A 15,470-nucleotide genomic window follows, 5' to 3' on the forward strand; every position below is an offset into this window, starting at 1 on the left:
TTTTTTTCTTTTCTTCAACTCATGTACACAATATCCGTTTAATCTCAAATGGTTGTTCTGATTATTTTCATTACAATAAACACCATGTGGTCATTGTTGGTTCATGGAAGATTTAACTGGTTCTAACGACAGTAAATTAGGACTCATATTACTAGTTCTTTCTTTCAGATGTTGCAGGCGAGGGTAAAGTTACAGAGAGGTTACAAACTAGTTATGAACAGCTCCAGCTTTAACAGTATTACCAGCAGAGGTGTAGCAAAACCCTTGTGGCTTATTCCTGGTACAGGGAGGGACTGCCCAGTAGGCAAGAGCGGAGTGACCTTGGTTCACAATAAGTTGCTGATGTGTATCAGAGCCAGTATTAACAATGTAAGCGAGTTGGCAGCACACAGTGTCTTGTAAACACAATATCTTTGCAAAGGCGGTCATTAGATGATTAATATTGAATGTGGAGTGGTGTACAGTATAGTTGATATTTACAAGGTTTGGTATTGTTTTGTTTGCAGTATGTTTCTCTATTTTTTTCCAAACATTTCTGATCTTCACAAACACACAAAAGGCAAATAAGTTGTAGGACCATAACATTTACATTACTGAATTTTAAATAATATAAAAATAACAGTAGGGTGTCGTTTAGTGAGATCAGAAACGATGCCTGAATGGTCTCGGGTCACGACTCCTCTGGAAATGAGGCAAGTGAGATATTGTGTCATTCTAATAAGTCTTGCAATCACAGTGTGTAAGAGGTTGAGCTGCATAGATGATCTGAACTGGTATAAAAATTAGAGGATGTATTTTTATTTATTTTTTGTTATTTCATGGCCTATAAGTACCCTAGTACAAAACTAGATCTGATGATCCGTTCCTACAAGTCTCTCACTTTAGGAAGGAATCTAGCTTTTTCTCTATGTTCTCAAAAGAGTCCATTCCCATGTAGTCAGCTTGGCCCTGTTCCCACTTCTGTTTGCGCTCCTGAGACGACATCTGAGGTGGAGGGGGATGATGGGATATGTGCATCTGAGCCACATCAACGTTAATATCACTCTAAGGGGGAAAAAGAAAACGATCAAAATCACGAACAATAGAATTTTTACATGCATTTACATTATTTTATTAATAGTACAGTACATGAAGAGTGTCAACTGATGGAAAGTTATTCCACGAGACTGAAGAGACTCCTACCCAACTCATTTCAAACAATAGTTTTCTCTCTGTAGGCTATAATACACCATGTAACAAAACATATTTGTTACATATAAATTAATTCAGTTAAATGAAATTACTTTAGGTCCATATCTGAAGTGAATTTACAGTAGATTATGCCTCTCAGTACGTTTTCCCAATCAGTGTGCATTTTTTCATCCCTTTATCCAACTTGCTAAAATTATGAAGTCCCACCCCTAAATCTAGACTGCAGAAGGTTAGAGCATAAAGAGGCTGAAAACTGGAGCATGTCCACTTGCGTTTCAGAGAGATAACTACTTGCATCACCTCACCTTCTCATATTTACCCAGGATACACAGTCCAAAAGCACAGTTATTGACCTTACCCCTGGAGCCTAAACTAAACCAGTAAAGCTGTAGGTCTTAATTATAAGGGCTACTTTATAACTCTCCCAGTAATACGTGGCACTACTGATCAAAGAACTGAAACCCAATGGTTTTCAGATCAAATCAGACGATTTTAAAATGAGAAGTAAATATGTAGCCAATAATTCAGAAATCAGATAACTTCATTATTTGTAAGTAAACTGCATTTAAAGAGTTCAGTGTTAGAAGAGGAAAACCAAAATTAGGCCCATTTAAATGCGCATTCTTGGTCTTAACCATTGTTCGCCAAATTTCCATGGACAAAATCCAGTTATTTCAAAAGAATCTAAAATTTTGCACTAGAGAAAATTCCCCACACAAATGTTGTTGAAGTCAAGCAGATTTGCTGCGTTGACCAACAGAAAACTGCTTGGTTTGAAAGGGACCTCAGAAATCACTACACTACTTACAGTAGACCAGTGGTTCTCAAACCTGTCCTGGGGCCTGATGTATAAACGTTGCGTACGCACAAAATGGTCATGGAAATGTGCGTATGCAATTTTCCACGCACATATCGGGATTTATAAAATATAAACTAGCCGTAAATATGTGCGCACCGTACGGACACTCTAGACCATGCGTTTAAAAACACTTACTGGAGTGAGCGAAATAAGGAAGCAAACAGAATGATTTTAAAGTCTGTTTTATATTTGACGTACACATTTAGATTAAATATGACACTCTCAATAATGCAGTTAAACACTGAAATTTCATTAAATTATTATCCAGAAATTACAACATTTTTTATATGAATTTAAACAGAAATATTTGCAGTGGATGTGCTGCTTTCGAACAATTTTACTGTGGTATGCGATTTAAAGTTTTAATCACAGCGAGGATTGCTTGGTGCATGACAATTCCGCTTTAAATTGTGTTCTAAATAGCAAAACTCATGTTCTGAGAAAATACTTTTGCATGAATGATTACTGATGTGAACTTAATTCATCTGATGCTTTGGAACATATATGGTAACGACAGACATAAGGATGCACTTGTTGATCAAACAGTCCATTGGCTGGTTTGAACAGGTTTGATGACAGTACTCTAGAACCTCTGTTCACAGGTGTCGCGCACAGACAGTAGCCTAATGATAACCCCTTTCGTGCTCTTCCCAATACTGTGACTTATTGTGAAAAGATAGAATTTGATGGAAACTGCAAGATATGCACGTTTTATTTTCAAAGTGTTTTTGTTATCGACACTGTGAGTCAGGCAGTTATTTACACTGCAAAAAATAAGGCTTTCTAAAATATGTTTACTTTATAGGCAGAATTGCATATAATTTGAATAGCAATGTGATGTCTCAAAAAGCATTTATAGTACGTATCTCATATTTTCCTAGAAAACTTTTGTACGTACGCAAAAATCCAGCTTTTGTGCGTACGCACACATTTAGGATGAAATCTACGTAAAGTTTTATACATGAGGCCCCTGGAGTACCCCCTGCCCTGCACATTTTGTATGTCTCCCTCATCTATCACACCTGATTCAACTCATCAGCTCAATAGTGTAGACTGCAAGACCTGAAGTGTGTGTGTCAGATATAGGGAGACATACAAAACTTACAGTGCTGGGGGTACTTTATGGAGAGGTTTGAGAACCCCTGCAGTAGACGATGGACCTTTTTTGTGACCGCACCTTTATTTTGTATGATTAGTGCATGCCATTTCAAAAAAATAAAAAGCCTATATTATCTTATTAAAATTCAATAAGAACGAACTATTATGTTATTGGGAATTAATTGTATTGTATTTAGTAGGTGCCCAAAGGATAAAAATGAACAAAAATCTGAGTCAGAATAAATTCTAACAGCAATACCCGCAAAAAACTGCCTAAATGATCATTGTGCCACTCTCGGCAGTAGAGCAGAACCAGTGAAACTGTTGCTTACCTCTGTGCATCCGGAATGGAAGGGCTGTTCACCATATTCCTCCTTCATGAGGGCCAATACTGAAGAAGAGAAAAGCTCCCACCATTGCAGCAAGAAGTTTGGGTGCATGTCAGATGCATCCTGTGACTGCCCCTTTAATGTTTTGCTTGTGGTGTCATAACTGTAATCCCACGGTTTGACTTTGCCAAGGAAATGAACTACCTTGGCATCACGGCCGTATCTAAGAGAAAAAGGAATGATCAGATCGCTGCCGCCAAAATAACAAGGTTTCAGAAATCCCAAACACTTGCCAACCGGAAGTGCTAAAAAGTGACCTGTCAACTATACTATAATCATATTCAATACACGGTTCAACACACTCTTTCAAAACTGATAAAAATCTGCGTCCTATAAAAGTCTAATTTTATTAAAAGCAGAAGTTAGTCACTACTTAGGAATATTCAGGTTATTTGTCAGTTTGTGGCATACGGACTCAAACTGTACATATAAATTAGATCTAATGGGGGCTTGACTAACCAGAGAACTGTGTGTGTTGCTCATGGAAAAAGATCATGTAACAAACTATTCAAAAGGACATTTAGGCTCTGTGTAAAGACCCTAAAATAGTCCCACTATTTTTGGAGAGCAGTATGTATTTGGAGGAAGTTGATGTGCAAGTCCAGGAACAGAAAGGATTTCCGGTGCTGGATTCATCTCGTTACATTGTTGCTATGTGACTGGGCTTTCACTTGACCTTGGCAACATTCACGCAAACTACAAATACATCTGCAAGAAAATCTAACATTCATACAAAAACTCAGACAAATGAAGACAACACTTCAAAGCAAGGACAGTAACATGCCAGGAACACCAACTTCCAAAATGAAATTGTTGTGAAATCTAGCATGTTAATTCTCACTCACTGCTTGAATGCTGGGAGATAGGTGTAGATGGCAATACTGCTGAGGTTGTAAATAAACGGAAGGTGTTTTGAAATGTCTGCCGTTGCCCAATCGCTGAAAAAGCTGTTGAGAACTCCCTGATCCCCACCTAATGAAAACAAGACAAAAACTGAATGAGAAATAGCACAGTCCTTGAGTCAAGATGATGTTTCAGGAGCTTCACTGGGATTGGAAAAATATTTACAAAAGGTTGTAATATTCCTTAAACAGATGAAGCAATGAGCAGTTAAGCAAACTGAGGCTTTGAGGAGGGGGGACGCACATGTCAGATTGCTTCAGGAGTCACTTGCTTAGCTGTTTGCTTAACTTTGACCCTTGCATTCACAAAGGGAATGCAAGCAAAGAAAACTGACCTCAGATTATCAGCGAACATGCGAGTCACGTTACATATGAAAAAGCACATGGTGTCCTATACATGACAAGACCATGACTGAGAACATGTTAAAGGGATAGTTCAATCAATCAAACATGAATATTCTGTCATCAATTATGCACTCCTAATGTCGTTCCAAGACTTTTATCAGTGAAACCCAAAATGAAACTTGATCTTTTAATGAATCCATATTAATCAGGCAGTTTAATTCCAAACCCTTCTGACACTTTATATGATGAACAGATTTCAATTAGGCTCAACATGGTTCAACACTGCAGCTGGAATTGCTTGCCAGTTCAGTGCTGAACAGGGTAAGGATCGGTCTCGGCATGTTTAGGGTGCTTTCACACCTGGCCTGTTGTTTCGGAACCTGGTGCGTTTTCCCCCTTAGCTCGGGTTCATTTGGGCATATGTGAACACGGCAATCGCGCTCGGATCCGTGCCAAAACAATCAGTCCAAGATCGTCTGAACGAGGTGGTCTCGGCTCGATTGAAAAGCTGTAAGCTATAAGCTGTCATTATAATAATTTATCATTTTGAGCAGGAGTCCAGGATTCTCTCATCAGCAGAAAGAATCAAAAGGCTAGGCTCACCTTTGCGGAGGAGCATGTTGTGTGGAGAGAGGAGAACTGGTCCAAAATTCACTTTAGTGATGAGAGCAAGTTAATTTATTTGGGTCAAATGGGAAATATTTTTTTATATTAAAATTATGAAAAAGTTGTTTGAATGAATGATTCAATGACTCACTCATAAATATTTCATTTGTTTCATTACTGGATGAATCAGTGTTTTTAAACGAATCTCTTGAACGAATGATTCAATGACAAAAACATTTTTAAAATTCTTGTTGCCACCTAATGGCGAAACAATGCAATCCACACAAATGTTATTTGAAGCGCCAATTACTTTTGCTCTACCACAGACATCAATGTTTATATCCAAACTATAAACTTTCATTCCAGTATTTCTGTGGGAATATGAATGACTGTAAAACAGAAATAATATTGTATAATTGAAAAGACTGAAGCAGTTTCTTACCTAAACATGGTAACTGTCTGCTCTAAGCACGAACGCAGATTTAAATGTTCCAATTAAACTTTTTCAAAGTTTGACACGGTCGAATTGTCGTGATTTAGATATTACATTAATTAAATAAAATAATAATTAAAGATCACACCAGAGCAGTGTGAGAAACTAGAGATGTCCTGCGGCCACAGATGTGCAGAAGTCATTTAAAGCAGGGGTCTCTACACTTCCTACTAATTTCTGACAGCTGTAACCCTCCAAAATATTAGTTGTAATCTTTTGTGCTACAGTGGTTACGGTTCTTAAATTTTGATCACTTTGTTATCCTCAAAATAAAGGTTTGTTGAAATGCCTTAGTTATTTTGTCAAACATGTTAGTAGATCAGTGCTATGCCTACAGCTAATATTCCTTCAAATTTTGAGTGAAGAGTAAGTATTTATAGATCGTTCTCTAATTTTGACCTCCACTGTAGCGCTCATTAAATATGGTAAAAGGAAGCTCAAACATGCTTGCTTGGATTAAGCAGTCTGATTCATATGGATTAACATTACAATATCTTTATTAACTTTGAAGCATTTGGTACTTTCAATGGAGGGACAGAAATGTCTTCGGTTCAGTTAAAAGTATCTTCATTTGTGCTTCAAAGATGAACAAAATCTTATGGGTTTGAAACAACATGAGGGTGAGTAAATGACAATTTTAATTTCTGAGTGAACATCTCCCTAGTAGAAGCCAGATATTTTCAGACATTCAGAGATATGCCATAGGCTGTGTGACATGGTGACTGGGACTAATCAATCACACTACGAGAACCCTCTGTATGTTGTGCTATATATAAACAAAGATAACAAAACAGGGTTTTCTCAACTCTGAGCGATACGAAGATGAAACAGAAATACAACTGCCTCCAAGACCTTCAAAACAAGAGGCCTACTGATAACTTCTGAGGCTCAATTCTTTGTTTAAGATTAGTTCTCTAACTAAAAGAGGAGTGCTTTTTAACAAAGCACAGGAACACTGAAGTGCCAAAAACAGTACATCTTAAAACACAAGTTTTACAATTGTTTACAATTTACATGTAATCAAGTAAAAATAACTTGAATGAGAGTTCCTGTACAGTACAAGCAAAGCAATTTCACAAGGGTCTAGCAGGAGTCTCTCATTTGAGAGGCTTTTGTTTACTTCATCCCACACAGAGCCCAGGAATAACTCCCTCAGGTGGCGTGGTGCACCCCCCAAAAAAAGAAAAATCACAGAGCCACCTTGTGTTCAGCCTACATGCCTGATAAAGAACTCACTCATGGCCATGTTGAACCCTAGCAAGTTTATGCAACTCTTTCACAACCCAGGGTTTAAATATCTTCTAGACGTGCTGGAGGAGAGGAACCATTTTTTTGAATGAATTCCAAAGTATATGGTAAAAACATATTTTCCAAAACATTATTCAATGCAGTTATGCAATGCTAAAACACCCCTTACAGCTTCTCAAACAAATATAACACTAAAGAGTGTCACTTGCCATCAAAGCTGCCATTCTCTGAGCAGGTGGTGAGAAGCTTCTCATAAGTCTCGTTGGAGGGACGGAAGACAAACACACCAGAGTTGAAGCAATCAGGCCAGCCGGGATCTGGTGCGGCAGAGAGCTCCTCTCGATCAAATAACTCATCTATGTTACACAAAACCTAGAGACAAGAGGGAAGACCAATGAAAGCCTCTCAAAGACACCATAAAAACATCATGGCTAACATAAGACAGCACTCACTAGAGTATCTGCATCCATAAACACACATTTGGAGTATTCTGTAAGAGTCCAGCAGTGGAGTTTGGTGAAGGTGACGCCCAGGTCAGGTCTCTTCATCATGGCCAAGTGTGCAGCATCCCCACTGTCCAGCACATCCACCAGCCTGACGTCATCATAGACCTTACGAAGCACTGCTCTGTAATGTAGCACACAGAGCACAAAGTGAGACTGATTGATCTATAGAGCACACTTCTGCAGTGTAGACAACAGCAAATACCATGTGACAGAACACAAAACAGTTGAAAACTAAGCCGTGCTACAAAACACAGCAAGCACTCTACCTGGAGGGTTCAGAGACATGGGGGCCAATCAGGGCCACTAGTTTCCTCGATGTGTTGTGGTTCCTCAAGGACATGCCAAGTACCATTGCTCCTTTGGCATAATTGTCAGTTGTGGCAAGGGTGACAAAAGCCTGGTCTATATTAACAAAAAAAACACCATCACTTACTGTATGCATTCTAATTTATGTAATATATTGCACATGCAAAATGACCATTTCCCCATCTTATTTTTAAACCTAAGAGTGGGTGCAATTTTTTGGGGGAAGTGTCTTGACACCGGAAGCCTTGCACATTCATTTATATTGGCTGCACAGAAAAAGTTTGTTATCCTGCTTAATGTTGCAAACTGGTGTTTGTAATTTTAAATTTGTCACAATCACAAGCATGCCTGTTTATAGTGTAGAAAGATTTACTGTTAAATGCACTTTGTTATTCTTCTTGTTGTAAGTAGTACTCATTCACAGGAAATACCTTGTATTAAAAATACAATAGTTAGTTTAAATACTCAAATTTGACTGGCCAAGCAGCTTTTCAAAAGGACTTATAGTTAATATAACAGCACTGGGACTTGCATACTATTCCCAGACCATGCTACTGAGAAACCAGAAATCCCAGAGTGGAGTTCTAGCCGAACGATAACAGAACGTTTTGGGCGAAGTAGAGGAACTATGTCCGTTCCACTCGCGCATCCAGACCGGGTTTCCATCTGTGCGTTACTTGGCGACACCTAAAATGATGCTTCGGCATCTTGGGGAACTTTTTGTTGTTAAAGAAGAAATATACAACTGGTCAATTTCGGTCAGAATTTACTCTATATAATTACTTAACGTATAAAATGAGACAATACGCTGTACGCTTTGTAGGAGGAAAATAAATGCAATACAAAAATATACATTATAATACGAGATAGATGTTTATTGTAGGTACTTTTTTATTTGACACTAATCGTGGAAAATAATGCGCATAACTCTCATACCTGCTGTTATTTTTGAGTGCACTTGACTTTCTTTTTATATTTGCGTTCATTTAACAATAACTGATGATGCAGTAGCACATGTTGGAGGAACTGATTACAACCCATCCGTGCACAAGAAAACGCGCTTTAAATACTGCATTGGCTGTGTGATAGACCGATGACTCTGCACTGTCGCATTGAACGCAAGCGAGACAGAAGTGACAAACTAACGGCAGCTCTTCTCTTCCTGCATGACAGGCCAGTGAATGTAACCGTAAACACTGCGCACCAAACAACTGCGTATGAGACGCGACTAGGCCCTTTACACAATAGACCAAACGCTAAACTGTGTATATCGTCAAATATTAAAGGACAACAGTCTAGACAACGCTGAAATAAAGCTCTGCTATCCAGCGAGTTCCGCTACCTCCGAGGCAGCGCGTGCTATAGGCTGTATTCATGCTACTTGCGCAAACACAACTGGCGTTCGTTTCATTTTACAAGCACAGGCGATATGTGACGGTTCATAACATTGCCTACCTGCCATGGCTCACGTAACAGCCAGACCGAACCGGATACAAAACCTCCGTGAGAAACGCTGGAGAGAAGCAGTACGTGGTCTGTCAGAGGATTTATACTAGTGACATGACTTTTATGGTCACATGACCCCTGACAACAGACACGCCCCCTCACTTACCACTATCCACTTCCGAAGATTTCAGTTAAAAACACTGGGAGACATTACGAAACGAAACTCACATTTTCAGGTATGAGCTGAGATACAATGAACTAGTTATCCATACGTTTAAAAATGTAATTCAAAGTAATAAAAGTATTCAGTTCATGTCCAAATGCAGTTGGAAATTCCTTAGTTTTGTCTCATAGGAATAACAAGTGAATTATGTCATTTACTTTTTCATTTGATGCCATCGTGTGATAAAAAAAATAATTGCATGAGTCATTACGTTGAGGATACTCTAATACATTTATTTTGTTTTCCTGTTAAAAGACAACACTTAACATACATTTTCAGACTCAAGTATCATGTCATTATATAGAACAGCATGTTACAAAATTACCAACCAACCATTAGAGCCTGCTTGAAGTGCTAAATTACCACAGTGGTGTAAGAAAAATAAAACAATTATCAGATGATAATTCATTTCATATCAAGACTAAACAGTGTTGACTATGATAGCACTACATACAGTGTGTGAAAACTACCATGTCTTGTTAGACCCCATGCCATAGTCTAATCCAGGGGTTTTCAAACTGGGGTCCAGGGACCCTCGGGGAGCCACAAGGGGAGAAAAAAAATGTTCAAATGGTCAATTAAATCAATTGAAATAAATAAAATTACAGAACTTGATACTATTAATGTTTCATTTTGCGTTCTAAAGACTGGTCAGAAATCATGAGACTGTCGTAGTGAATTAATTACCCATTGCTGTCAATAATATAAATTACATGGGTGTAGAAAAAATGCAGTTTATAAAAACTTGTTAATGTTAATGTATAAAAATCGTTTAGTTATATATCAATTATAAATAGATAACCATGAATTGCCTTTTATATCTCTCTCAGAAGGAGATCATCATATTTGGGGGTATGTGGCATATTAATGTTTGTAAACCCCTGGTCTAATCAGTGGAGCTATGAGACACAGGAACCCATTTCAGAGTAAAAATACTGCTATAAAAATGTGTAGAATTAGGAAGATTTCATTCATTTATCACATTGGTGGAAAATACAGCATTTCAATTGCACCAATGACACTTTAACAGCTTAGATGGGTGAAATATTAGAAATATTATACAAAACATATTTAGTATTTTCAGCATGATTTTGTCCTTTGGTGAGGAAGGTGAAAAGTTAACTTAACACAATATATATATATATATATATATATTATATAACCCTTTCTGTTTTCCTCATGTGGCTTGAGGTATTGAGGACATTTTATTGACGGAGAGGTGTAATGACTCCGAGGCTTGATATGAGAGAGAGCTCATCTTGGTACTGAGGGTGGGGTGAGATGCCACAGAAGTCGAGGAACACCTCAAGAGCTTCAGCAAGTTCCTGCGAAAGTTCTTCCCGACAAAACCGTACAGGATTGGGTTCATACAGCTGTTGAAAAAGGCAATACAAATGGTGAACGGCATTACGGTGTCAATGATCTCAATGACATCGCAGTTGGTGATCACTTTCAGCAGACCAAGCATGTTCATGAAGTTGAAGATCTGATGTGGTGTCCAGCAAAGGAAAAACGACAGCACGGCGGCGGCCAGCATGCTCAACACCTCGTCCCCATTCGATCTCGAATTCCTCTGAATGTCCCGTGCTTTGAGCAGAGACCGGCCAATCAGGCAGTAGCACGTGAGGATGATGGTGATGGGCAGAAGGAACCCAAGAACACTCTTCATCAGGCTGAGAGCTGCCAGCACATTGCGAAGATCTTCTTCGTCTAGGATGGCGCATACAGTGACATTGTTATGCTGGATAAAATGGGTCCCACGGATAACGGCTGTGGGAAGGCTTAAAAGGAGAGCAACTACCCAAACCAAGACGCACGTCACACGGGCGTACACCACCGTACGGCACCGGCGGGACTTGACGGGATGAACGATGGCCAGATACCGGTCAATGCTGAGAGCAGTGAGGAGAAAAATACTAGTATATAGATTAAGGAGGGCCATACCAGCAATGGCTTTACATAGGAAGTCTCCAAAGAGCCACTCGTAGCCTGTTGCAGTGTATATGGCCCAAATGGGCAGGGTGAGGAGGAAGGTCAAGTCTGACACGGCTAAGTTCAAAACAAATATGTTTGCAACAGTCTTCAGCTTCAAACAGAAGTAGATGACAGTGACTACCAGGCTGTTGCCTACAATTCCGATGATAAAGTTGCAGCTGTAGACTACTGGGATGAACGTGAAGATGAAATTGTGGTGCCCGGTCATGTTACACGTGAGCTTGAGTCCCACGTTAGCGTCGGCTGTGATGTTGTCCATTTTGGAGATCTGTCAAACACACCCTCAGTTTCACAGCCTAAAAAGCTGCGTCGTTAAAGGAGCCCTATAAGAACAGAGTGGATACAGATGGTTAACATGGCAAAAAGTTTCATGCAATTTCTCATAAGGTTTTTTTTTTCCATTTGAAAGGTGCATTACTTACTACAAACACTAGATGTCTCTCTGCTCATATTATCTAGGAGCTTGTTGATTTTGTATAACAGCAACTGGGTTGACTGTAGGCCTACTTCAACAGCTCCATCCAGTTATACTGAAAATTAGCTAAATCTGGTACAATTCATTAAATGGAAATATTTATGGTAAATATTTTACATGGTCTTTAAATAAATCAATCAATAAATAAAATAAATTGGTGACATTTTACATTAATGATCAGTTTATTAACATTAGTTGATATATTAGGTATCACAAACTATCAATGGACAATACTTTTACAGAAATTATTATCTTATACAGAATTTATTATCTTAGTTCATGTTAATTTATATTTATACTATAATTTGTTATAATTGTTAACATGCGTGCATTCATAATACAATAAAGATAATTTACACAACGTGAAATGTTCAAATAGAAATGCAGAAATAAAATAATAACAGATGTAATAAATAATGTTTATGATAACTACGGCAATAAATAATGTTTCATATTTACTATTAATTACTATACAATACTACTATTACTATTTATGAACTGTTTAACACTTCTGTATTTTTAATTCAGTAAAAAGTGCCAAACTATATAAAATCTAGAACATAAATAAACAACAGAGATAAAGTAGATGATAGATAGATAGATAGATTGATTTTTTGAAATATTTTAATATACATAAATAATGCGTATTAAACATGATATATACACTGTGAGAATTAAGTTTGGTCATCCTCTCAAAGCTCCCAAAACCGTACCATAATGGAAACACATCAGGCAGCTTCTCATGGGTGTAAAGGTCAAACAAGGTCAAGCTCTCAGAGAGCTACATATTTCTAGGCAATAATTTGTTTACACATTTGAAAAGGCTTCAGATATACTACATAGTGATATATTGAATGTAGTACAGTGTGTCTATATTATATGCTGTATCTAATTTATCATGAATAACTGGTTGAAAAAAGGTAACTGTAGTATTATTTATGGAAGCACCTAGGAAGGCAAATTCCTAGTAACTGTAACTTACTCGGCAAGTAAAACTGAATTCAGATTCTGTATTTAGAAAGAATTATCATTGCTCTGCTCATGCTGTTTCTTCACTGGTTTCCTGATAATATATTTAAAATAAATTTATTTCATACTAAGTATACTTCAAATCAAATTAACATATTTACTGACATATCACTGGAGACTTACAGACATAAAAATTGTAATGAAACTTTATTTGGAGTACTACTTGTGCACAATGCACATTTCTTAATATTAAGCCTAAAATGTGTTTGAATGTCACTATTGATGAGGATTGTATGATCTTTGAATAATATCGGTCTTTAAATGCAAGATATTTAAAAAGTGTACCTAAAGTATATTTACAATAGTTCCACTTCAAATACTTAATCAAATACTTAAGTATGCCTTTAGTTGGACTACTTCCGCACAATTAAAGTGCATTAAGTCCAAAATTAGTTGTTCCAATTTAGCAGACTTTAAGTATACCAGTTTGGTATACCAAACGTACAAGTGCAGGGTATTTTTATTAAGCACATAAATATGTAAATGTATTTGTAGTATACTTCAAATTAAATTAAATGGATTTTAAACACATTTTAGTATATTTATTTTTCACTAGGGAAGACAAGCACATATTATGTAAGCAGATGCAGGCGTGTTGCCAAGGGAGTCAACAACCAATAACAGACGACATTGCATTCCAAGGTTCACGTCTTTTGAATATCACTCAATCTATTTTAATATGCTTATCAGACATCCGCTATTGCTCAGGAAGTGGTGGCTGATCAGAATAATGCAATTTGTCATACTGATAAGAGATTTTTGTTTTTGTTTGCATTTATTTTTATATTGGTGGTCTAATAAAATCTTTGTACTCCCTACAATGATGGATATGATCAGCCCTGAGTAGAGAAAAGTTTATGCATTCAAACTGTGACAGAGTAACAACAACATAAAAGTCCTCTTACCTTGACATAGAATCTTAATGCGCTGAGCTGAACACATGAAACACAGTCATTTACATCAATGGTGGGTTAAGTAGCTGGAGAGACACTGACAGACAAGACAGACACACACACACTTGTAAACATTAGATGCTGCTTTACGGTAAAAAAAAACAAAAAAACATGCTATGACACATTTAGTGTGTTTTCTGAGGTTATGTGTCAGTTTGATGAATTTACAAACAAGAATGTCTCATCTGAAATGTGTTTTTTGTTATCTCACAATGTATTATGTATTGTATTTTGTATGTTATGTTATGTATTTTTACCTTTAGTGAAGGTGACATCCAAGCTGCTCCATCAGTTCCAAAACTGGTTTAAGAGATCCGTCCTGACTCTCGGTCATAACAGAGTGCCTGGTGCTTTTCCTCTACACCCTTTCTTATACCTCTCCGATAGTCCTACAACTATGCCAGGGACCCACTGTGGGGGCCGGATATGTCCATGGTCATGGGAGCAAAAAGTGGGGGTGAGAGAGAGGCAAAAAAAAGACCCTTGAGGGCAGAGACAGATTTCCCCATCATTTATTTGGTCACCTTTTTCTCTTAAACATGAAAAACATGTTCGGTTCTTCTTTTTCCACATGCTTGTAAACAACATTTCTTCAATGGATTGTTCCGTAAAAAGCCTGCACATTAGCATAAAACACATTACATGATTATCCTAGCTTCGAGCACATAATAAAAAAAGGTATAGGCTGGTAGTGCGACAGCACGGACATTTACATGATTTATTCTGACGGCTCTATATTAATGCATATCATCAGGGCGAGCCTGGTATTAAACCTGTGAAATGAATAGCAAAAGACAAACAAATGGCCTGTGAATATTAAAGCAAGCTCACTGTCAATAGCCTAATGATATTGCATTTAGCCACTTTCATAAAGCAGCAGGGAAATATATTGGACATTATGTTGATATCCATGGTGAAGGATACAAAGCAGGAGAAGAGTGATTTACTGATGTCACATGCTGTAGACAGAATCAAATAAGGTATAAAAATAAATTAAATTTCAATGTATTTGTATAGCGCTTTTCACAATACATATACTGTTCCAAAGCACTCGGACATGACAAAGCCATGGACATTTTTCAGATAGTTTTCAAGTGTGAGTTTAAAAATGACATACTTTTTTTTTTGTGTACAAACTGACTGCTTAGTCCATCCCTCATTTTTTTGAGGCCTCTGGGAACTCTAGTCCCTGGTGCCTGTTTTACTCCCAAGGATAAATCCAGCTCCTTCATCCTTGTAGTATTCAGCTCATTCTTTCGTCTCTTCCCTTAAACAGTCTAGTTTGTTTGTTTTTTCAAAAAATTGGGATGTCATAGTAAATTAATTGTGAGTGAGTCCCTTTAAAATATGAATTCTCAATGCGATCTGGTCATACCAATCTGTTCCGCTTACAACACAGCTATTTT

The 15,470-nt window shown here is 37.6% G+C and overlaps 2 protein-coding genes across 4 annotated transcripts; both read right to left on the bottom strand.

The window, feature by feature from the left end:
- Positions 1-143: 143 nt before the first annotated feature.
- On the bottom strand, positions 144-9,503 carry LOC107722604 (glycogenin-1-like). Its single transcript, XM_016531032.1, has 7 exons — positions 9,399-9,503; positions 7,904-8,039; positions 7,584-7,758; positions 7,341-7,503; positions 4,383-4,509; positions 3,481-3,700; positions 144-1,044 (listed from the first exon to the last, which is right to left on the bottom strand). The coding sequence occupies exons 1-7, from the start codon at positions 9,403-9,405 to the stop codon at positions 877-879; spliced, it is 996 nt and encodes a 331-aa protein (XP_016386518.1). The 5' UTR covers positions 9,406-9,503; the 3' UTR covers positions 144-876.
- A 455-nt stretch (positions 9,504-9,958) lies between these two features.
- On the bottom strand, positions 9,959-14,448 carry agtr1 (angiotensin II receptor type 1). 3 transcript variants are annotated; one of them, XM_016530890.1, is made up of 3 exons: positions 14,322-14,448; positions 14,017-14,101; positions 9,959-11,930 (listed from the first exon to the last, which is right to left on the bottom strand). In XM_016530890.1, exon 3 carries the CDS (start codon positions 11,864-11,866, stop codon positions 10,790-10,792), a length of 1,077 nt encoding a protein of 358 aa, XP_016386376.1. In that variant the 5' UTR covers positions 11,867-11,930; positions 14,017-14,101; positions 14,322-14,448; the 3' UTR covers positions 9,959-10,789. The 3 variants fall into 3 exon arrangements, with proteins under 3 accessions (XP_016386376.1, XP_016386377.1, XP_016386379.1); XM_016530891.1 differs by having other exon boundaries at positions 14,017-14,090; positions 14,322-14,354; XM_016530893.1 differs by lacking the exons at positions 14,017-14,101; positions 14,322-14,448 and adding an exon at positions 12,030-12,142.
- Between the last annotated feature and the right edge of the window lie 1,022 nt (positions 14,449-15,470).

The sequence above is a fragment of the Sinocyclocheilus rhinocerous genome, unplaced genomic scaffold, assembly GCF_001515625.1.
Source record: "Sinocyclocheilus rhinocerous isolate Xijiao unplaced genomic scaffold, SAMN03320098_v1.1 scaffold541, whole genome shotgun sequence".
Taxonomy (NCBI): Eukaryota; Metazoa; Chordata; class Actinopteri; order Cypriniformes; family Cyprinidae; genus Sinocyclocheilus; species Sinocyclocheilus rhinocerous.